This window comes from Ichthyophthirius multifiliis, assembly GCF_000220395.1.
Source record: "Ichthyophthirius multifiliis unplaced genomic scaffold scaff_1120509250952, whole genome shotgun sequence".
Classification (NCBI taxonomy): Eukaryota; Ciliophora; class Oligohymenophorea; order Hymenostomatida; genus Ichthyophthirius; species Ichthyophthirius multifiliis.
Window position 1 is genome coordinate 1 of NW_004086345.1, and position 24,375 is coordinate 24,375.

Genomic DNA, 24,375 nt, shown 5'->3' on the forward strand with positions numbered 1-24,375 from the left:
AAAAGTTAATTTAAGAAATAAAATAACAGATTCAATTTAATTAAGATAATAATCTGCTAGAATTTTACGAAAATTATAAATTTATGTAATCATAATATAGATGTGGAAGTACAAGATAAGGTAATGAATCTAAAAAAAAATAGAAAATATAAGATTAAGAGAATAATGATATATTTTAAATGCTCACAAAAAATACTTTGAAATATATAAAAAGTTATATAAATAACCTAATTATTTATTTTTTTATTTTTACTACTTTAAATATATAATATATATATAAATTGATTTAAAATATAGAGAACATTTTTTAAAAATAAAATTTTATGTTAATACATTTTTAAGTAATTTTTAAATTACGAGTAAAAAAATAATAATATAGGATAAATACAATATAATATATTAAAATTAATTTAAAATTTTTAATATATTATTTATTTAAATTATAATAAAAATATATATTAGATATTTTTTTATAATATATTTAATAAAAATTTTTGAAAGCAATTTATAGAAATAAAATTAATAAAGGAAAAATTGCTATACTGCATATATATATATTTATTTTAAAATCAGTAATTTAAAATATAAAAAATATGCCTTAATAAGACTTCTATTAAAGATTTTAAAAAACATTTGAAGAATTAAAATTAAAATAAATATAAATTTACAATAAAAATCAATAAGCTTACATCAAAGAAATTGGAATTGGATTATTTTTTGGTTATTGTGCAGGTTTATTTACTAGAAGATTAATAAGAACGACATTAATTGTAACAGGTGGAATATTCTTAACACAGTAATTTATATCTAAAGAAGGATATATCAATTCGGAATGGAGAAAGTTTGAAATAGAGAATATTAAAATTTTAAATAAACAAAAAATGATAAAATTTAACTCTAAAGACACATATGACTTAATCGATAAATATCTTAAAAGTTTACAATGCAGATTCCCAAGTGCATTTGGATTTACATTAGGGTTTATTTATGGTTTAAAAAGAATGTGATTAACTAAAACTAATAAATAATTTTATATATTTTCTAAATTTTATTTTAATTTTTTATAACTCATTTATTATATAAAATAAAATTAAAAATATAAAGAGGTTGATTATTCATTAAATTTAAGATATGTTTTGGAAAAAATTGCTAATTTATATATTAAAGTTAGTTTTGTTTATAACAATTTTAAAAAATTTAATTATTAAAATGAATATTAAAATTAATTAAAATTTATTATTATTAAATACTTATTTAATATAAAAGAAATATTTAGTTAATAATTTAAATAATATAAAAATATGTAAAAAACTAATTATAATGATAAAATAGACTCTGCTTTTAAGGAAAAAGAGTTACATATATAAGTAATTTTATAAATTTTTTAATATTATAAATAATTATTATAATTAATATTAAAAAATAAGTTTTTAATAGAAATCAGAGATAGAAATTATAATAAAGCATTGACAATAGCATAAGAAAGTACAATATATAATAATTGAATATATTTAAATAATATTATAATAAAACCAATTAACAAATAAAGTTATTAAAAAAGAACCGAATAATATAAAGATAGCATAATTTATAGAGTTTTTATAACAAAAAGGAGATGAATGTATTTTATAAAACAAAAAAAAATTAAAAATTAAGAAATATAATTAAGTAAAGAAAATGGAAGATGAAGAAGAAAGAGAAAAATAAGAAGAATTAGAAGATGAATTCAAAACCGATAGTGACCAAGGAAATTCTAGTGCATCTGATGATTAGAGCTAATACAGTGACGAAGAAGAATAATAAAAAAATGATAATTAAAGTACAAAATAAAGTAATTAAAGTGATAATATTGCAAATACAAGTTATCTAAATAATACAAATAAAAATATACAGAATAAAAGCAAATGCAAATTATTAAATGGCAGTGGGTAAAAAAATATATGCGCCTAATAAAAAACAGATATCTAATAAAATAATTCTAAAAAGCATCTAATTAATAATTAAAAATAATAATAATTTGCTAAAAAAAAATGATTTTTAAATTTAAAAAAATATATATATATATAATTTAAATTTTAATTCTTTACAATATAATTATTTTTAAACATAGTATAATGAAGATATAAATTATTTATTTAATTCGATTAAAATAAGTTAAATAATATTTTTATAAAAATAAATGCTTAATATTTTAACTTTTATAATATATTTTTTGTCTTTTAAAATTTTTAAAAATCATTATTATTTTATATTATATATTAATTTCTAAATAAAAATTATAGTAAAAATAAAAACAAGTAATAATTAAATATATATATATACATTGAAGGATTAATATAATTTATTTGTTTAAATATACTATTTTATTTTAAAATAATAGATTTAATCTTGAATTTATTTAAAAGACTTTAAAACCAATCAGAAATTTAATTTTTAATAAATATCTAACATTCTATATTATCAATTAACGGTTATAAATTTTAAAAAAATTAATAGTCTTGTTTATATTTAATATTTGGTATTTATATATGATGAAATTTTGAATTTAATATTTAAAAAGAATTTTTAGTTCAATAAACTAAATAAGTTTATAAATATATTATATACTTAATTTTATTGAATAATAAATATATTAATATTATAATATTGTTTATAAATTTATAAATATAATTTATAAATAAATAAATAAAATTATATACTTTAATTTAATTAGTTATTTTCATCTAATTTTATGTTTATTTAAATTTTAAAAACTAAAGTTTATTTTCTTTTTAAAATATTTCAAAATAATTTATAATTATTCTTAGATAATTTGTTTTTTAAACATATAATAATTTAAAACATATGGAAAATTTTATAAATAATACATTAATGTAATAATAATTGATAATAATAAATTATTTTTTTAATTATTGTAATTATGATATATATATATATATTATATATATATATATATTATATTTATATTTAATTTAGTTTATTTATTAGAGTTAAGAGTTTTTTTTTTAATATGAGTTTAAGTTTTAAATATTCAAGTATCTTTTGTAAGTTTATTTAAATTATACTAGTATTTTTATAAATGTTTTTAAACAGATATCTTTTTATTAGGTTTTAAATTATCATTATATTTTTATTTTATTTATTCTATGTTATCTTCAGAATATATTAATTCATTATTAACGAATTAATTATTTTTTAAATACATATTTTTAGTAGAACTTAAGAGATAATTTTTGTTATAGTTATTTTAAGATGCAGTTTCGAATACTTAAAATTTTTGAATTGGAGATTAAACAGCTGCAATCATATTTAAATGAGAATTCTCATAAAGTTCTTTTGTGTTTTTAAGTTTTTTTATTAATTCTTTTTTTTTTTATTCTAAAATTTATAATTCTTATAAATATTATTCACTTTCTTAATTAATAATATGAACTCTTTATTCAAGATTATAGTTTTTAATATATTTTTTTTAATTAAGCATTTCTTAATAATTTTATTAAGTACGATTTTCTTGAAATTTTTATTATTTAAATTTTGATTTGTTTTGTTAATTTAATATTGTTTATTTCATAGTTTTTTCTTGCTAATATTATTAATTTATATTCTTAAGTTTATTAACCTAATCTTTAATTTTATTTAAAAAAGCAGTTTTACTCATTTTTAAGTTTTGTTCTTAAAGTTATTTATTTAATTTAATGTCTATAAGCATTTTTTCTTCATTTGATTTTCTTTGAAACCTATTTTATTAATTTAGAGATTTTCTTTATTATTAGAATTATTAATTTCGAATTATTTTTTCTTTATTTCTTTCTGTAATTTTTTATTAAATTAACTATTTTTTCTATTCTTTTTCTAATAGCAAAACTCTATTTTTTAAACTTAATATTGTATTCTAAAATAGATAATTGTCTTTTTTTATGTTTGTTAGTTTCATATTTTCATTAAATTCTTAACTTTTTTCTTAATGAATAGGAGGCGTATTTTAACTAAATTAACGTTTTGACTTTTTAATATTTTAGAAATAAATATTATTATAGAAAGGCGTTTAAATAAATTTATTAAATTTGAATAAATCTTAAATATTTATTTCTTGAATTTTATTTTTTTGAGGAATTTGCTAATTCAAACTAATTATTTCTGTATTTTCTTCTTTTTCAAATGTTTTTGTTGAATTAGTAATGCTTTCTCTTGAATTTTTTTTCATAAACATCATTATCTATTAAAAAGAATAAAATATTAAAAATATAATTAAATTAATAAAATAAAAATAAAATATAAGTAAAATAAAATTATGAAATTAATATTATAAATTTATTAATATTATTTTTAAATAAATATACAATTATTTTATATAAATATAACTATAAATAAAAATAAATATTTTAAAAAATAATTATTAATAATAGAATGAATTAATAAATGACGGATCTTTATAAATAAGATTAATCAAATTAGTAAATATACAGCAAAAATAATATTTCTACTTCTAGAGGAGCAGCCTTACGTTATGAAAATGAGGATTTTGATCATGTACAATTATCAATAAATCCTAGAATAATATATTTAAGAAAATTATATTTAGCAATATCAATTCAGCTAACTTTAATTGGAATTTTTTCTTTTTTATGCCATTAATATTAAGAACTAGAAACTCACTTAAAGCAAAACTACATATATTTTTGGATTTGTATAGGAGGAACAATAGCAATAGGAGTATTTGGTTTATGTTTTAGAAAATAAATAAGAATTTTTCCTTTTAATGTTGTTTGTATGTTATTATGGACCTTATGCTTTGGTATGACTCTTATATATATACTTTCTTTAGGCAATACTATTGTTGGATTAATGGCTTTTATTTTACTTTCGAGCCTTGTACTTAGCTAATTTTTTTATTCACTTACCGTTAGATATGAACTAACTTACTAAGGGTCTTCGGTATTTATTTTCGGTGCTCAACTTATTGTATTTCATATTTTTACTGTTTTAAGTAATATTTCTTTTTTTTATATGCTTTTTGTTTATTTTTTGGGATTTGTTTTTGCATTTTATTTAATTTTTGATACTTAGTCTAGAATTACAGGACCTGATTATGATTTTAGTAAAGAAGAATGGATTTCTGGAACAGTTTTAGTTTATATTGATGTGATGATTTTAATTACTCGTATAGGGGATTTATTAAGAAATATGCTTACAAAAAAATAAGATTGATATTATTTTTTTATTATATTTTAACTTTATTTATTTTATTTTAGAAATAAATGATTTTATTTGGTTACTTTTATAAATTTTTGTTGTTGCATTTTTTCGTTTGTTTTTTCCTTCTTTTTTCTAAACAAAATTTTTTTCAAATAAAGAAAGAAATTTTTTTGTTTAAATATAAATAATTTATTTAATTACTAATTTGATTATTTCATTATAAATAATTGTATTAATAATATTTATAGATATAAATTCTTTATAAGATATATATTTTTTTTTTCAATTATATTATAAAATTAAATCAATTAAACAATAAGTTTATTATCTGAATTTTATTAAAGTCATATAAATGTAGTAATTAATTAAATGTTTACTTAACTCTATAAAAAATAATTAAAAAAAAGTATATATTCTTAGATCGAAAAAAAAAAAAAAGTTGTTGATTATAATATTAAAAAAAAAGAATAATATTTTTAAATTTTTATACAATTGAAATTGAAAGTAAAAGAAATAGCTAGTAGTAACAAATTAAAGTTTAAAATATTTCATAATAGAGAAATAAATTATATTGAATAAAAAATGTATAAAATTTAATTCTTTTTTTAAAAAAAAAAATTAAAATTTATTAAAAATAAATAAAGAAAAATTATTTAAAATAAAAATGTTTCATTTTACCAAAAAGCCTTCTTTTTTCTATTTTATGAAAACAATATTAGTTCTATCTCAAATAACGATCTCAAAATCTTTGAAATAAACAATTAAAAACATATTTAAATAAAGAATTATTAGAGATATTTCTCTGAATTAATAAATATAAAACAGGAATTAAAGAAAAAAAATATTTTAAATAGAAAAATATAGATAATTTCTCAAATATATGCAATTAATTAAGAAGTAATTATTATAAAATCATAATAATTTAATAATAATATAATTAACAGATTATGTAATTTCAAAAATAGATAATATTATATACAAATAATTACAATTAAAAAATAATATTTTGACCTATAAGTGATTAAATGAAATCTAATCAATAAAATAAGATAATTAAATACTTAAATAAGGCTATAAATTTCTTAGAATAATTACATTTGAATAATCTAAAATATAATTTTTATATATAATTAATTAATTCTAATTTATTTATTAATATATAAAAGTTAAATAAAGTTTAAAGTTATGTTAAGAAAATCTTTTAATTGAAAAATAGACTTAAATTAAATAAAAATATTAATTTATATATAAATATTATATTAAAATATTAAACTTATTAAAATATTACTGAAATATATTCTTATAAAAATTATATATGCTTTGTATTTTATAATAATTAATTTTTTTTAATAATTATTATTACTTTTTATTAATAAATTATATAATTTTACATATTATTAAAAAATATTTTCTTTTAATTCCTTTTAATTTTAAATTAAAAATTTAAAATTAAATAAAAATTTTTGTTGAATGAAAAAATTTTAAGAAATTTTATATAAAAATATAATCGATATTATTTAATCATTCCTATTTTTGTTTTCCCATTTTTATTTTTTCTTATTCTTTTTATTTTTTTTTTATTTATATTCTTCAAAAGCTTCAACTGTAAAATCTAAAGGTACTTTTGCTTTTTCTTTAATGTAAAGATCTCTATCTGAAAAATACATTGATAAGTTAAATATAACTGAACCAGAAAAAAAACATAGAAATATTGGAATAATTGCCATTTTAGAATCAGCAGTTCTAAATTTCCACCATCTCCAAATGTTTTCAAATAATTTAATCCTAACAGTATCATTAGATTTTTATTAATCTTTTTTAAATTTCCTTAATATGCCTAAATTATCTCTATAAAATAAATGCGTATCTGTTTCTTTATATAATTTTGTTGTTGAAAGCTTATTATTTGGATCTATTTTAACCATATGTTTTATTTATATTTTTAAATTAAATTTTATTTATAGCTTTTTACTATTATATATTCTATTTAAACAAATTATTATAAAATATCTTTTGTTTTTTATTTAAAACAAACAAAACATAATAAGTTAAAAAATTGAATATGTAAAATAAAAAAGAATGATGAAAATAATTATCTAATCTAATTTAATAATTAGATTAATTCAGAATTATCTTCTTAGTAATTAAATATATAATAAATGTAAATATATAGAATTAAAAAATTATCCTTATAATTTTTTATTTTTTGTTAATAATTAATTTTATTATTTAAAGCATTAACATTTATATAAAATATCCAAAAAATAATTAAATTTTTCTGAATTATATTAATGATTATAAATAGATTATTAATTTAGTAAAAAATGTATATTAGGAAATAACATTTTTAATTATATTTATATTTAAATACCTTTTTATTTTTCAATAACAATTCTATCTTTTTAAATTATTAACATCTTTTTTTATAAAATCCAGAAGAACTTTTGATATAAAGTATTGGTCTAAATAAGAATACTAAAATGAACTAAACTTAATTTGAGATAAATTATTATTTGAAACTACTTATAAAAATAAATTTAAGCGAACATTATTTTTTTAACAAAGAGAAATTAATTAGCTTAAAAATATTATAATTATATCATAGTTCATTTCTTTTGTCTTTTAGACTATATTTTTTATAAAAATTTAATATATATATATATATATCTATATATATATATATATGCTTTTTATAACTAATGCAAAGTTTGAAAATAAAATTATTAGAAATTAGAAAGAATGTTTTTAAATTAAAGGTATTTAGTTATATTTAGAGTTAAAAAATAACTTACATAATTAAAAACTTAATAAATACTTATTAAATTATTATAGAATAACTATAATTCTTATTATTAATAAAAAATAGATCATATTGACATTAATTGAATTTAAGATTCTCATGTTGTTAATATTTTTTGAAAAACTTTAAAAATAATAACTAAAATTTCTTTTTAGTTTATTCCATTGGCTATTAATTTTTAAATTTATTAGTATTTGAATATATTTTAAATGTTAAAAAGCTATATATAATTATTTAATTTATTTTTTGATGAAAAATAATAATATCCTCAAAAGTGAAAACTGCTAAAATATTTATAAAAAAAATCGAAAATAGACATAGAATAATAACTATATCAAAATAAAGAAATTATAATTTTTAATGTTTTCTAAAAATAAATAATATTTACATTAAAAGAATAAATATAATATTAATAATATATTGAAAATTTTATTAAATAAAAGTAACTATGTTTATTTAAAACAAGAAATAAATTAATTAATTTGGAAAAAACGTAAATTTTTCAAACTTAAATAAAATAATATAATGTAATTTTTTAAAGATATTTATAAAAAATTTTGTAATTAGAAAAATATAAATTTAAAATTATTAAAAAATTACTTGTTGAATATATTTGATAAAAATAAGTATTTAACAAAAAATTAATTTTAAAATCTGAATAATTTAATTTCAATAAATAAAAATATATGATTAAAAATAATTTGTTTAAAAAATATATTGTTTATGTATATTTCATATCAATAAAAATTTAAAAAAAATATATATTTATATAAAATTTAAAATAACAAAATAATTTTAAATAATAAATAATATAATATCAAATAATAAATTACTTTATTTTATAATTTATTTATAACAATAATTTATTTTAAAAAAAATAATTTATTAATATAAATTATAAAATCATTAACGATTTTTATTATTTCTTGTATGTTATGTTTCTTTTTGATTATTTTAATAATAATTTATTTTTTAATTATTATTTCTAATTTATTATTATTATTAAGGTTATCTCTTTTCCCCATAGTATTTTCTATAACCTTAGTTATCATATATATCTTCTTTATATTTTTTTTTTTCTTCTTAATTTATTTAAGAATGTTTTTATTGAATATTTACTTACATATTATTTTCATTCATATCACTGTTATATATTTTTTAATTTCTTTGTCTGTTTCCCCTTTAAAAATTTTGATTTCTAAAAGAGTTATCTTATAAAGCATCTTAAACATTATTATCAGTTGAATCATAATCTAATTAATGTAATTATTTATAAACTCTTTTATAAATTTAAGGCTTTTGTTAATTTTATAAAGTTTTATAATTATTTTAATTAATTTAACTAAAGTCACTATAATTATCATAATATTAAAGAGATTTATTATTAATTTCTATAATTTCTCTTTTTTATTCCTCTTATTCCGAATCTAGATTAATATCGCTTTTATTATAATTGTTTTCTTTACTTTCTTCATTACTGCTCGTACTTTCTTTACTAGAACCACTTGATGAGCTTGAAGATTAATTTTTTATTTTATCATTTTTTTAAATCTATTAATGTTTTTTTTAATTTTAGTAATTTGAAAAATATTCTTAGTTATTCATTTTTTCATTTTAAATTCTATATTTTTATTTATTTTCTTTTAGAACTTAATCATCTAGTCTTTAACCTGCGTTTTCTACTTATCTTTAATCTACACTTTCATTTACACTTTCATTTACACTTTCATTTACACTTTCGTCTCCACTTTCGTCTCCACTTTCATCTCCGCTTTCATCTGCACTTTCATCGGCACTTTCATTAGCACTTTCATTAGCATTTTCATCTTTATAATAATGATTATTATTATTTTTCTCTTCGTTTTCATAATTTTAAAGGTGTTTTTAATTATAAGTTAAATTGGAAGTTTTTATTATTATTCTAATAATTCTTAATTTTCATTTTAATCATGCTATATTTCTTATACCTGTTTATTCCATTGATTATTTTACTCATCATAAATTTATTAAAGCTCCTTTTATCTATTTTTTTATTTTTTAAAAATTCTTAACAGCATTTTATAGAATAGCATTTTCAATATCTGTAGTTAATTTTTTTATTTATTATCTATACATTATGCCTCATGAGAATCGAGTAATTCTTTTCTTATAATATGTAGAAAATTGTACCTACAATTACCAAATTAATGAGCATGTAATTATTTAGATTTACATCTCCCTAAATGCCAAATCAAACGACTTTGTGAAATTTTATGCGCTGGATTATATGGACAATTTACTTATTAGTTTTGCATTTTTTTGAGTTTTTATGCCAAAATATATAGTAATAATTATTTATAATAATTTTAATAAATTATAGTGAAAAAAAATAAATTATTTTATATAATATATATAAATTATATTCACTGTATTTTATAAAAAATAAATTTTCTATATTTTAGAATTTATATTAAATAATATTTAATTTATAAGAAATTTAAATAGGCTATTTTTTTTTATTTCCTTTTAAATAATAAAAAACTGATTATTTTTTAATAATCAAATATAAATTTAATACAGTCAATTGAATAAATTATTTTATATATTTTAATATTTAAATATAGTTTATTATAAATAAGCAATTTTATTTAAACCTATAAAAAGCAATGACTGGTAATTATAAAAGCTAAAATATATAAATATATCAAGCATTGAATATTATTTCTTAAATAATACATGTATAAAAAAAATACACCGAAATTATTTTAATCAGGGCAATAAAAAATATAAAAACCATATTAATGAATATTAAAATATGTCTATATTAGAGCAAATTGAAACTAATATTAAATCAAAAAAGCTTTAACCCTCCCTTTCAATTCTGTGATTTTATAAAAAAATCATTATCCCTATTCTTTTTTTAAACTTATAAAAATAAATAAGAATTAATTAGAAATAATATCTATATTGCTTAATATTTAAAAAAATCTGCTAATATATAATAATAATAAAATTGAATAATTTTTAGTAATAAGAAATAAACTATAAAAAGAATAACAATAAAATAAAATAGAAAGCTTACTAAAGCTAACTCAAAATAAATTCTTAAAATAACGCCGTATAAATGATCCAAAAATATTCTAATTAATTTATACAAATCGAATAATTATAAAGCTAAAATTAAAAGCTGGTAAAATCACAGATCTGTAATAAAAATATTAGGGATAATCAAAATGTTTAGAAAATTTTAAAGTTACTTGAAAGGATGTTGTATTTTATAACAAATACAATAAGCAATAAGAATTTAATATAGAAGCTATGTGGGGAGATAAATATTTTTATATTTTAAGTTAATTTGAATTAATATTTTTAAAAAAGATTTATAGTTAAAGAGTAGTCTTCAGATAGCTTGTTTCTTTATTAGAATCTTTTATTAATGAAAACTTTTAATAATTATATATTTTCAATTTATTTTAAAATTTCTTTTGGAGTAAAACAATTGAAATGAAATAATAAATATGAGTAATACATTAAATTGTGTTTATATATATATATATTTTAATAAAAATTAATTTTATATTTTATAAAACGAATTATTGGTATCTGTAAAAGTAGAGGTGTTACGAAATTATTCAAAATATAGCATTTTGATTAATTTAGTTACTACAGTTTAGTTTCTTTAAATACTGAAGAAACTATATTTTTGATTTTTTATGGCTAGTAGACTTTTTTTATTCTTCCTTTTCAAAGGTTTAATTTAAAAAAAAATAAAAGAATTAATTCTTTAGCCAGGTGATTATATTTGTTCATAAGAAAATAATAATTATAATATTTATTTGATGGTAAATTTGAATTTTAATAAGTAAAAAAAAATTATAGTTTTTGTTACGTCTCTACATGAAAATTTAGGAGCCAAGTGCTAAAATCGTTAATAATTTTCTTATTTTAATAGAATGAATCTATTAGAAATACCTAAATAATAAAGTATAATTAATATTTTAAAACGAGCAAATATGATTTAGTAGTTTTGGGTTAGAGCATTATTTATTATAATGTCCTTTTTTTAATAAAAGAAACCCGATATTAATTTTAATAGCAAGGAGTAATAGATAAGATAAAATTATTACCGTAAAAAGCTATTAAAGATAATGCAATTAATAAATAATTTAAAATAAAAGAATAGTTTTAAAAAATATATATTGAAAATAAAGCTATTTATAATTTAAATTTCTAGATTCAGAAAAAGAAAGTGAGATATTAAATTCCCTCAAATTTTTAATTATATGTTTTTCTTTACCTGAAATTAAATTAAGTATGAAAAATAAAAAAGAGTTTATATAAGTAGAAATTTAATGTTTATGATGAATATATTAAAAAATAAAAATTTTTAAAAAAATTAAATAAAATAAAGAGTTATTATGTCTTAACTTAATTTTTTTAAAACTATATAATAAAGAAGTTAATAAAAATAATGATTTTTTCTTATTATGTATTTAATATTATTTGAAAATTAATAAGATTTCAAAATTTATAATGATTAATTAGAAAATATAATTAAATAAAAAATAAAAATTTTCTTTACATAATATAATATTTTTTTATTTTTATATATGTAATGCTTATATATAATTAAATAAATGTTTCATATTTAATTTTTAAATAATCAAACACTAAATTTCATTTATATTTTTAAAAAAATTGTAATGATATTTAAAATTTTCTGATTTTATTTTTCTTGTATTTTTCTTATAAATCGAAGTTTATTTATTTTAATAATAAACAATATAAATTTTAAGAATTATTTATTTTTTTCATCTTAAAAGTCTTTACTAAATATTTATTTAAACTTAGTTAAAATATGTTTTCTATTTAAAATATAAATCTTACTATTTTTCAGATGACCATAGTATTTTGAAACCTTGAATATGGTTTAAATGTTTTTACTTATTTTAGAGTATTAATTCAATAATATCAGATAGATACGAAAATATTCTTTAGATATTAATGATTCATATTAATAAAAACATTTTATATATGTAAATTAAATAAAGTAATAAATATAGCAACATTAATATAGATTGTTTATAAAATTAATTTTATAAAAAAACTAGGTATTTTTTTTTATAATTAAAACAATAAATGATTTTTTTTTAAATAAAAAATTCTGATATACTTTTTAATCTTTATTATTCTTTTAATAATTAAAAATATTAATTTATCATTAAATAAAATCAGGAAATAATATAATCTCCCTCATAGTCTAGCTGGTTAGGATACCAGGTTCTCACCCTGGAGACCCGGGTTCAATCCCCGGTGGGGGAGTAATTTTTTTTTTTGATTAAAAAATTGAAAATAATATTTATGAGCATCAATAAATAATATACAAATAGAAAATTATTTATTTAAATTAAAAAAATCATTATTGATAAAAATTTATATAATATTTATTAACTCATATTTAAATACTTTTATATGTTTCATTTTTTTTTATATATATATATTGTATTATTATGAATTAACTTTTGTTTCGAATAAATACTTTTTTTTTTCTTAATATGTTTCTATAAACTTAATGTTATGATTTTTTATAATCAAGTAGGTTTACTTAAAAAAGGAAAAAAAAAAAATTATATTTAATTTTAATAAAATTGTGCATGAATAAGTATTTTTAATATAATATAAAATTATTAGAACTTTATTTGTATTTTGGGAAATTATGAGATTTTAATTATTTTAAGCTTTTAAACCTTTTATAATAATATTATATTAAAAATTAAAAAAGTAAGTATTTGCTATATAGCATTTACATTTTTTTACATAAATTAAAAATAAAAATAATAAATAAACTATTTATTAATTTTTAAATTTTTAAAAAGGGAATTCAATAACAAACTATATTAATATTTATATATATATAAAAAAATGTCTAATAAATAAATTAAAAATTTGATTAGGAAACAAATAATATTATTTTATAAATTTTTCAAAATTTAATAAAATAATATTTTTTTAAATCTATTTATTAAAATGTTTTTGTTTAAATTAAAACATAATTTAATACTTTTATTTTTGTGAATATTAGTTTATAAAAATTATAATAAATTAATATTTAAGATATATAAATAGATACTCATCAAAAAGAAAAATAATATTGCATACTAATGAATTTCAATTAAACAGCCAAAATTATTATTTATTAAAATATAAATTTATTTTTAAATCAGATTGTTTATATTTTTATAATAAATAATATTTTAAAGGAAGGTTTCTAGAAATATATTATTAAACGTAAATAATACGAATTAGAAGAGAAAAAGAAAAAAAAATTACATAAATTTTAAAAAGAAAATTTTTTTATTTAAACAAAGCTTTATCAATACGAAGCAAAAAATTATAAATATATATATATATATTTATACAAAAAAAAAAAATTAAAGCAGAAAAAAAAATAAACCGAAATTTAAATAATTAAAAACAATAAAAAAATATAAATGGGATATTTACTAAACGAAGGTAAGACGTTAACTTACAAAGAATCAATATAATACATTGAAAAAATGAAGTAATCAGCTGTAATCCAATATTTAAATTTGTTAAAAATATTTGAACAATACACCATATATGATTAGCTTTCTAATCTGAATCCTTATTATAAAAAAGGCTCAAAAGAAGGAGAATTTTCTAAAAACTAATTTCCAATATTATGGGGTGATGAAATTGAAGGTCATATAATAAAGATAAACCCTTAAACAAAACAGACTCACATTCAAATAGAAAATTTTTCAATATTTTAAAAGATCAACGAAAGCAACGAAGAAGAAACAGAATTCCATCTTTTACCTGAGTATGGCGCTTGGATGATAGAAACAACTCCAAAAGATCCTTATTTTTCAAAAGGAAATTGTGACCGCACAGTTGAAAATATGCGTTAAAGAACGAAAATATTATAATTAAATTTATAAGAAAATGAGCATTTATTGTATTCTCCTATTGTTCCTTTTATTGGAACTAACGATTTTTTCGATAAGAAAAACGAAAAAAGTCATATGAACGATATTACATAATCTTTATTTATAGATGATCGAATTATAAATTAACATCCAAGATTTATTACATTAACATAAAATATACGTTAACGTAGAAAAGAAAAAGTATAAATCAAGGTTCCTATATTTCCTGATATAAACACTTCTCTTGATATTTCTAGCTAAGAAGAACCCTTTCCTGGATTTATTTATATGGATGCTATGGCATTTGGAATGGGTTCATCATGTCTCTAAACAACCTTTAGTGCTAAAAATTTATCTCATGCTCGTGTTTTATATGATTAACTTGCAATTATATCTCCTCTCTTTTTAGCCTTAACAGCCGGATCACCTATCTTTAAAGGCAAACTTGCAAATGTAGACACTAGATGGGATATAATAGCTGCTTCTGTGGATTGTAGAACTCCAGAAGAAAGAGATAAGTAATCAAAAAGTTATATACCAAAAAGCAGATATGGATCCATATCTTTATTTATAAGTGAAGAATAAAGAAACCTTTAAATATACAATGATTTAAACTTTCCTTTAAATTAATAAATAATGGATTTTACAAAATAAAAAGCCGAAGAAATGTAAATATAAATAGACCAAAGGATGCTTTAACATATCGGATTTTTATTTATCAGAGATCCTCTTGTTGTTTTTGAATAAAAAATAGAATAAGATAATTCTAAATCAACGAGTCATTTTGAAAGTATACAATCTACTAATTGGAATTCAGTTAGAATAAAACCTCCTCCAGCAATGGATAGTAAAATAGGATGGAGAGTTGAATTTAGAACAATGGAATGCTAAATAACTGATGATGAAAATGCAGCTTTTGCTTTATTAAGTTCTATTTTTGTTAGATTATTTTACCAAAACAATCAAATTAACTTTTATATGCCGATTTCTAAAGTTGATGAAAACTTTGAAAGAGCTAAATTGCCTAATGCCATTATAAATTAAAAATTTTGGTTTAGGACTAATGTTTTTGATGATGGAGAACCTTTACTTTAGGAACTTTATTTAAGGGAAATCTTTTTTGGAAAAGATGATGTTTTCGAAGGTCTTTTCTTTATTTCAGAAAGCATATGGGAAGATTTCTTGAGCAAAGCCTATAAATAAAGTCATTAGTAATATAATAAAAAGTCCGCTTTTTATAAAGTGTGGGACTTTGTAAAAGAAAAGACTTTTGGAAAAAGAAAAACACTATCAAGTTGGATTAGAGATTTTGTATAGAATCATCCTGCATATTAAAAAGATAGTATTATTAATTAGGATGTCAATTTTGACTTAGTTAATACTATTGTAGGAATAACTTCTGGAAATATTAAAGATGACTGCTTCAAACCTATTTTTTGAATTAATTTTATGTTTATTGAGAACTTTATATATATATTAATATATTATAATTATAAAAAAATAATAAAAAGTATTTAATTTTTAAAAGAATTCATTTTTTTATGTTAATATTATGTAAATTTAAATATTTATTTGAAATGAATATTAAATTAAAGCAAAAAAACTTAAAATTCAGTTTTGTTTAAAAATTACTCTTAAATTTTTTATATGTTTCCATATAAATCAATAAATAATGAAATGTAAAAGTAAAAAATATGTGTTTAAATTAAACAATAATAATGAAAAAAATAAACATCATAAGTAAAAACATTTATCAATCTTATTTTAGATAATAGATTTTGAATAATTATTAGGTATTAGGACTTTTTCCAAAAAAAACTTCTTTTTAGATTAATAAATTTTTAAATTATAAATATAAATGGTAAATGTATAACAAATATTAAATTTTATAAGTAATATATATGATTTCATAGTTTAATCTTTTTTAAATATTTTATTTAAATTTTACTACAAAACAAAAAATCAAATTTAATTTTTAATCACTTTTTTATAATATATAGAATATATTTCTTATATTTTATTATAACATTTTTTTGGAAAATAATGAAAAATTTATTTATTTTTATTTAGGGAAAAATTTTATAATATATGTTTATAATAAAACTAAAAATATATTTAAAACACAATTTTAGTTTAAATTTTAAAAATAAATAATTTATTTATAATTTTCATAAAGTATTTTTATTATTTTTAATTAGAAAAAAAAAATGTTCATTCCGAGGATTGAACTCGGGACCTTTTGCGTGTAAAGCAAACGTGATAACCACTACACTAAACGAACTTTTACATTAAATTACATCTATATTATTAACTTATTTTTAAAATAATAAGGATAATAAATTTATAAATACATTATATATATAATTATATTAATTTTAATATAATAAAGTTTAAAATTATAATTAATTAGTTATTTATTTAATTAAAATAAAAATATTTTATTTAATCAAAGATAATTAATAATTTAGAAATTCAAATTTATAAAAATTTGTAAAAAAAATTAATTATAAGCATTTCTTATAAGTAAAAAAAGATAAAATTTTTATAAGAAGTAATTATTTAAATGAATATGAAAAAATATTATAATATTTAATTTTAAATATATTTAAATTAAATATTAGAAAATTATTATTAATTAATTTTTTAAATTGAAAAATATATATATTTAAATTGAATAAATAAAAAATGGAAAAAAAAGAATATTTATTAAAAAAATAAAGAAGTAAAACAGGAATAAATAGATTGAATAGTGACTCATTTTTTTTAAGCCCAAACTAATAATAAAGTTTGCAAAGTATTTAATATAATAATCGAAAAAATACTTCATCTATAAAAATTATTGAATCTCCTAAAAAGTTATTTTCTCTTTTAAAAAGATTTTTAAAAAAACCTTAAGAATAACTAAATAATAGAATGAAATATATACAAAGCGGTTTATATGAAATAGATTCTAAAAATTAAAGTTTTTAGTCTTAAAAAAATATGAGAAATTAACAAAAAAATAATTAAATAAAACCAGTAAAAGTGATAAACTTAAATTTGTATAAAGAAAACGACAGTATGATAATAAATTAAAGCCAACAAGATATTTCTTAAACAGAAAAAAATTTACATAATTAAGTTTTTAGTTAATCATTCCAATAAAAAAGTTAAACCAATATAAAAAAAAAACATATAAATGTGAATTATTAAGTATATTCTCCAATTTCTGTATAAAATATTAATTATAAAAAAGAATTCTTTCGAAAAAATATTTCGAAAGAAAATCTAAGCTTATTAAATTTATCAAGAAATTAAACTTCTGAGAGCATCCAAAAATAAAAAATTTACAAAAAATAAATAATTAGCTAAAATAAATAAATACAATAAAAAAAAGATTATTTTAATAATCAACAATTAAATATTAATAAAAATATTAAAAATAATGTTAAAATAAAATAAAAAGGTATAAATATAATAACTCCATCAATTAAAAGTGCCTTATGTTTATAAACTTAGTATTTTACATAATTAAATCAAAATGAAATAAATTAACTTTGTGAACAAATAATAAGCAAAAAAGTATTTTGATAAAAATAATTAATAATAGATAATATTAAAAAGAATAAAACTATATCAAATATTGCAATATAAAAAAAAATCTCTATATAATTTAATATTAAAATAAATTAATATTATAAACTTTTTTATTGAATTAGTATATAGTATATACATTGAAATTTTAAAATATTACAATTTTTTATAAATTTATTTTAAAAAATTTAAGTATTGAGTTAATTTATATAAAATATATAAAAGTTAATTGATATTAAAATATATTTTAATTATTAAAAATAAAATTATCATTAATATTTAATCATTTAAAAGAATGGTAATAATTACTTTAACATAATTTTAATATTAAAAAAAATAGCGAAAATCAAAATAAAAATTACAATTTAATTAAAAATAAAAAAAAGACTAGAAAATATTATATACATAAATTGAATAATAAATAAATATACTTTTAGAAACATAATAATATTTTATAATTAAAAAAATATAAAAAAATAAACATAATTTACTCGTATTTCATTCCTCAATCCAATTAACAATTTGCCCTTCTTCCCATTTACCTTTTCTTTCAGTACCTTTAGAATTTTTATATATTCCAATACCATTTTATTTTCCATTTTTCCATTCTCCTTTATAAATTCTACCATCAGGCCAAAAAAATTCACCATATCCTTATTTTTTATCATTTTCATAATTTCCTTTATAAATTCTTCCATCATTCCACGTAAAAATTCCATATCCATGCATTTTATTATCTTTCCATTAGCCTTAATATTTCCTATTGAACAAATAAATAATGAATATATATAAATAATTTTTTTTAACTAATCTGTCCATTAATATGTTCCTTAACCTTAAATACAATTTTAAAAAAAATCACCTTCATAAACATTTCCACAAGCCCAACTAAATTTTCCCGTTCCATGTTTTTTTCCCATATTATAATTGCCTTCATATTTAGATTAATCAGGCCATTCTTCAACTCCATATCCATGCTACTTATCGTTAAACCAACTTCCTACATATTTAGTTCCATCTACATGAATATAAGTTCCATTACCATGAGCTTTATCATCTCTCCATTCTCCAATATACCTATATTTTCCCAAAAAAAAAAAAAAAAAATCAATATTTTTAAAGAATTTTTTTTTCTTGTACATACACATCTCCATCTGCATGTATAAGTCTTCCATAGCCGTTTTGATTATTATTTTACCAATAACCTTCATAAATACTACCGTCTTTCCATATTTATTTACCTTTTCCTAATCTTTACCCTTTTTTCCATCCCCCTATATATATAGCACCATTAGATAGTTCATAAGGACCTAATTATACAGCACCCTCAGATATATTATCAAGATTTTAATACTCAAAAGTGCCTAATTATTCATATGTATTTTTAACTTATTCAATCATTTCTTCATATTATTTTGAAATTGATTTTGCAAATTCTGGTTTTGGATAATGCTTTTCAAGTTAAATATTTGATATTCCTTTTCGTACTGAATATCCTCGATAACTAGCTTGCAATTTAGTAACTTTTTATATTAATTCTTAATTATTTTATAAATCTTAAAAAGTTTCTATATCATATTACTATTTTTTTAATATTATATTATCACAATCTTATGGAGTTTATTAAGCACAGCAGTTCCCCATAATAATAAAATATAGATATTTTATATTTTTAAAGTTATTGTTTTTATTAAATTACTTATAGTATTTAACTTTATTTATGTTTTATTATTGATAAAATATGAATTTATATTAATATTTATAATTTATTATTATATATATTAGATTTCTTTTTATATATAAAAATAAAATTAATTATAATGTAATTTTTATATTTTGTGAATTATTAAATTAATAAATTAATAATTTAAAACTTATTAAGATAAAAATTAGTAAACTATTTTAAATCCTTATTATATAAATTTTATAAAATATAATATATTTTATATTTTTTTCTATCAAACTGAGAATTATATTTTTTTAGATTAATCATTCATTGATAAATTAAATTATTTTTAATAACAATAGTAAAATATATAATTAACTTTTAATATAATAATTATAACTCAAATATATTTATCAAAATAATTAACCTAAATTTTTATAAAAAAAAAATATTTAGAAAATAATTTAGACATCGAATTTAGTATTTTATAGGGATCTTTATTATTCAAAACAATTAATTTTCTTGTTTTCTTAATATAAGCACTATATTCCATTAATATATAATTTTAGAATTTTTTTTAATTTATTTATTATTAAAATAACGAACTCAATCATTTTTTCATATTCTTTTGTATAAAATCTAATTTCTTTTATATATTTATTTTATTAAAATAAATTTTCAATGAAAAAGTTTCAGAGATACTAAATTACTTTATCAAATAAATATTATTAGTAATTTTTGATTAAATAAAGTTTTTAAAAAAGAAATAAATTATTTTATCTTTGCTTTTATTATTAAATTTTGCCAAAAAGTTAAATTTCTAGTAATTCAAATAAGTTATGAGTCTTTTAAATATATTTTTTTATAAAGTTTATTTTTTTTATCAAATACTAAAAATAACAAATAATTAAGAATTTTTATTTTTGATTATTTTAGCTTTTTTTAAAAAAAAACTAAAAGTATTACTGGCTTAATTTACTACTTAAAAGCAATACAATAAAATCGATTTAAATTGCAAAATATATTAGAATAATAATTTTACCAATTATATCTAAAATATACAAAAATTAAATTATAAACTGAGCATTATTATGATACAATAAAGTTTTTTAAATAAATCCAATAGACAAAAGACTATTTTAATTAAAAAAATTTTATCTATCATCCACGCTCAAGATTCATAGAACCTATAATAATTTTTTTTTATTTTATAAATAGAATATATAAGAAAATTGTATAAATTGTTAATATTTTAAAAATTTTCACTTCTTATTAAAAAAAAAATATTAATCAGAAAATTATATAATTTAAGTGTATCTTAATTTTGATAAATATTAATGATTCCTCAAAAAGTATAATTTTTATTATAAAAATATCCAAATAATTCATATATTTTATGGATTTATTAACTATTTTTTAAAAAATGTTATTATAAATTTTTATAAATACAAAAAATTTACAATTGATTATAGCTAGAAAATATTAAAAAGATAAAATACTAGTCAAAAATTTAAATATATATATATATATATATATATATATAATATATTTATATGATAAATATATTATAAATATAATAAATATAAATTATTTTTTTATATCATTAAATAAAAATTTTTATATATAAAAATCTTTTTATAATTATATTTATTAAAAATTTTAAATAAATTATCTTTTTAAAATTGATAAATAATATTTATATATTTTTTAATAAAATTAGTTATAGGTTTTCTTAAAAATAAAAATTTAATATAAAAATATAAGTGCTAATACTAATTTAATTATATAAATTATTATGAAAAAAAATAAATAATTAATTTGTTAAAATATTTGTTAATCTTAATTTTTATATTATTTTATAATTATATTTACTAATTGATATTTATATTTAATAAGTATTAATTCATATTTTTAATAATCATAAAATAATTAAATTTGATATATTATATAAATTTTATATTATTAATAAATATTTACATATAATTTATTTTTCCACTAAAATTTTTTCGATTAGAATTTTTAATGTTTTTTTCTAAATTTTCTATAATATTGTAATATTAAGTATCAGAATATAATTTGATAAATTGAATTATTCAATTTTATTTTATTTTCTAATTATAAAAGTTTTAAATATAAATATTTTATAGAAATTATTATCATTATTTTTCAATTTATCATATTAAAAAAATTAATTAATTAATATTAGAAGAAAATAATTTTGGCCTTTAATTATAAAAATTTTCATTTTTTTATATTTGTAAAAAAATAATTTTAATTTAATTATTTATATATAATAATGAAATATATAAAATTTTTTTTTTTTCTTTTATATCTTTGTGTATTATCAAATGAATTAAATAATTATATTTTTCTATTTTCAAAAAAAATACTTTTAAAATAATTAATTAATCATAAAATATAAATAATAATAAAAAATAAACATATAATATTTAATCAAATATTATATTTATAATAAATTCTGATATGAATAAAAAAAAGTAAAAGATTTAAAAACATTATGAAAATATTTATATTAATATAATAATAAAAAGCTTTACAAAATTCTATAAAAAATCAATAAATAATAATAAAAATAATATATTAATGACTTATAAAATAAAATTCTTATTTCATTTTATAAAAGATATTTTTATTATTTAAAAATAAATAAAATTATATATTATAATAAAAAAGATTTTTTTTAAAAATATATTTTATATAATTAAAAATATTTAATTAATGAAATATAAAATTTATATATAATCATAATTAATAATATATAAATATTAAAAATAATTTTAACTTTAAATATTTATTTTAATATAATCAATTTAATTTTTTCATTTTAAATAATTTTATTATTAACAAAATTATAAAAATAAAGATTATATTTATATCTTTACTCGGAAAAAAATAAAAAAAATCAAGTAAAGTTTAGAAAAGTGAAATAATAAAAATGTAAAATTAGTTTTATTAAGAAAGAACAATTATAGATTTGAAAAACTCATCCTATTATATAATTAATCCTTAAAAATAAAAAATAACTTAATAAATAGGATATGTACTTATAATTGATTTAGTTTAATTCGATGCTAATGAAAAAAAGGATGAAAATATGATTTAAACTGAAATAAATTTAAATAAAACATGTAAATATAGAATACTTGTAAATTAAAGGGATTATGATTCAAATTTCTTTTCATTTTTAAAATAAAGTTAGAATTAAAATAATATTTACATTGAAGACAAAAGATAATCTTAAAATACTTGTACTTATATAGAAAATTATAATAAAATAAACATTTTAAATTATCAATAATAGATAAACAAAATAAAAATAAACTAAAAAGATAATTATCCAAAAAGGTATTAGTAAGGAAATATAATATGTCCTTTGTAAAATTAATTTTAAATTTAATTTAAAATAAAATATGACTAATAAAATTAGCTTTTCTTAATAAATAATTTAAAAAAAATATTCTATTTATATTTAAATGGAGATTACAAAGCTTTAAATGATAATAAAATATTGGATTTAGATTGGGAATAACTACTAATTAAAAGGTTTGTAAGCTATAAATATAGAACGAAAAATATCGATATTGATTAATTACGAAATCAGAAAAAATAATAGAATATTATTACATAAAAAAGGTATTATAAAAAAACTTTAAACCAAATTAATAACTAAAATAGGAATCTTCCTCCGTTAAAAAAAAAAAATCATAATAAGTCTAAATATGTTCTTTTGTTATATTTTAAATTGTTATGTAAAGAATATTTAGATAATTATAACATTCCTTTTAAATATGATTCTATTATTTGTAAAATTATTGAAAAATTATAATTTTTTAGTAGAAAAAGTTAGTTTTCTTAAACTTTGTAATTAAATAATAGTCATTTTAAATGCTTGTTTTTGAAATTAAATAATAAAAATGTTAAATATATTGAAAAAAATGAAAATTTGAAGTTTTTGTTTTAAAAAGTGTTTAATATTAAAAGCTTTTAAAATTAATACGATGTTATTAGGATTAACTAAATAAAAGAAATTATTATTGAAACTCTTCTTAGATAAATAGAAGTCTTGAATGAATTTATTATTCCTATAATAAAATTAAAATAATTATCTGCATCATAAGAATCAAAATTAATTTATTTTTAAAAAGCTTTTAGCCTGTTATAAAAATATTAAGATGGATGGCTAATTGCAA

At 15.5% G+C, this 24,375-nt stretch overlaps 3 protein-coding genes and 2 non-coding genes across 5 annotated transcripts, besides 23 other annotated features; 3 read left to right on the forward strand and 2 right to left on the reverse strand. All coding sequences in view use genetic code 6, as the record gives it.

Annotated features, from left to right (window-relative positions):
• Window positions 1-2,649: 2,649 nt before the first annotated feature.
• Window positions 2,650-2,698: a microsatellite.
• Window positions 2,656-2,680: a microsatellite.
• Window positions 2,699-2,923: 225 nt separating the features above from the next.
• Window positions 2,924-2,967: a microsatellite.
• Window positions 2,925-2,968: a microsatellite.
• Window positions 2,969-4,227: 1,259 nt separating this feature from the next.
• Window positions 4,228-4,286: a microsatellite.
• Window positions 4,256-4,289: a microsatellite.
• A 30-nt stretch (window positions 4,290-4,319) lies between these two features.
• Window positions 4,320-4,360: a microsatellite.
• A 65-nt stretch (window positions 4,361-4,425) lies between these two features.
• On the forward strand, window positions 4,426-5,215 carry IMG5_117730 (hypothetical protein; the record flags this gene model as incomplete). Its single annotated transcript, XM_004034539.1, has 1 exon — window positions 4,426-5,215. A coding segment is annotated over one exon (783 nt), but the record flags the coding sequence as incomplete, so codon positions are not given.
• Window positions 5,216-6,414: 1,199 nt separating this feature from the next.
• Window positions 6,415-6,460: a microsatellite.
• Window positions 6,461-6,521: 61 nt separating this feature from the next.
• Window positions 6,522-6,585: a microsatellite.
• Window positions 6,532-6,585: a microsatellite.
• Window positions 6,586-7,845: 1,260 nt separating this feature from the next.
• Window positions 7,846-7,881: a microsatellite.
• A 793-nt stretch (window positions 7,882-8,674) lies between these two features.
• Window positions 8,675-8,720: a microsatellite.
• An 816-nt stretch (window positions 8,721-9,536) lies between these two features.
• Window positions 9,537-9,576: a microsatellite.
• A 107-nt stretch (window positions 9,577-9,683) lies between these two features.
• Window positions 9,684-9,824: a microsatellite.
• A 2,652-nt stretch (window positions 9,825-12,476) lies between these two features.
• Window positions 12,477-12,514: a microsatellite.
• Window positions 12,515-13,224: 710 nt separating this feature from the next.
• IMG5_117740 lies at window positions 13,225-13,297 on the forward strand. Its single transcript has one exon. It is a non-coding gene; the product is annotated as a tRNA-Glu (tRNA).
• Window positions 13,298-14,466: 1,169 nt separating this feature from the next.
• Window positions 14,467-16,365, forward strand: IMG5_117750 (hypothetical protein; the record flags this gene model as incomplete). The annotated part of the gene is made up of 2 exons (XM_004034540.1): window positions 14,467-14,488; window positions 14,636-16,365. The coding sequence occupies 2 exons, from the start codon at window positions 14,467-14,469 to the stop codon at window positions 16,363-16,365; spliced, it is 1,752 nt and encodes a 583-aa protein (XP_004034588.1).
• A 768-nt stretch (window positions 16,366-17,133) lies between these two features.
• IMG5_117760 lies at window positions 17,134-17,206 on the reverse strand. Its single transcript has one exon. It is a non-coding gene; the product is annotated as a tRNA-Val (tRNA).
• A 295-nt stretch (window positions 17,207-17,501) lies between these two features.
• Window positions 17,502-17,543: a microsatellite.
• A 696-nt stretch (window positions 17,544-18,239) lies between these two features.
• Window positions 18,240-18,296: a microsatellite.
• Window positions 18,297-18,996: 700 nt separating this feature from the next.
• IMG5_117770 (MORN repeat protein) lies at window positions 18,997-20,081 on the reverse strand (the record flags this gene model as incomplete). The annotated part of the gene is made up of 3 exons (XM_004034541.1): window positions 18,997-19,258; window positions 19,306-19,575; window positions 19,643-20,081. Coding segments are annotated over 3 exons (969 nt in total), but the record flags the coding sequence as incomplete, so codon positions are not given.
• Window positions 20,082-21,678: 1,597 nt separating this feature from the next.
• Window positions 21,679-21,749: a microsatellite.
• A 22-nt stretch (window positions 21,750-21,771) lies between these two features.
• Window positions 21,772-21,804: a microsatellite.
• A 205-nt stretch (window positions 21,805-22,009) lies between these two features.
• Window positions 22,010-22,051: a microsatellite.
• Window positions 22,052-22,094: 43 nt separating this feature from the next.
• Window positions 22,095-22,135: a microsatellite.
• Window positions 22,136-22,570: 435 nt separating this feature from the next.
• Window positions 22,571-22,604: a microsatellite.
• A 275-nt stretch (window positions 22,605-22,879) lies between these two features.
• Window positions 22,880-22,961: a microsatellite.
• Window positions 22,962-24,375: the final 1,414 nt, after the last annotated feature.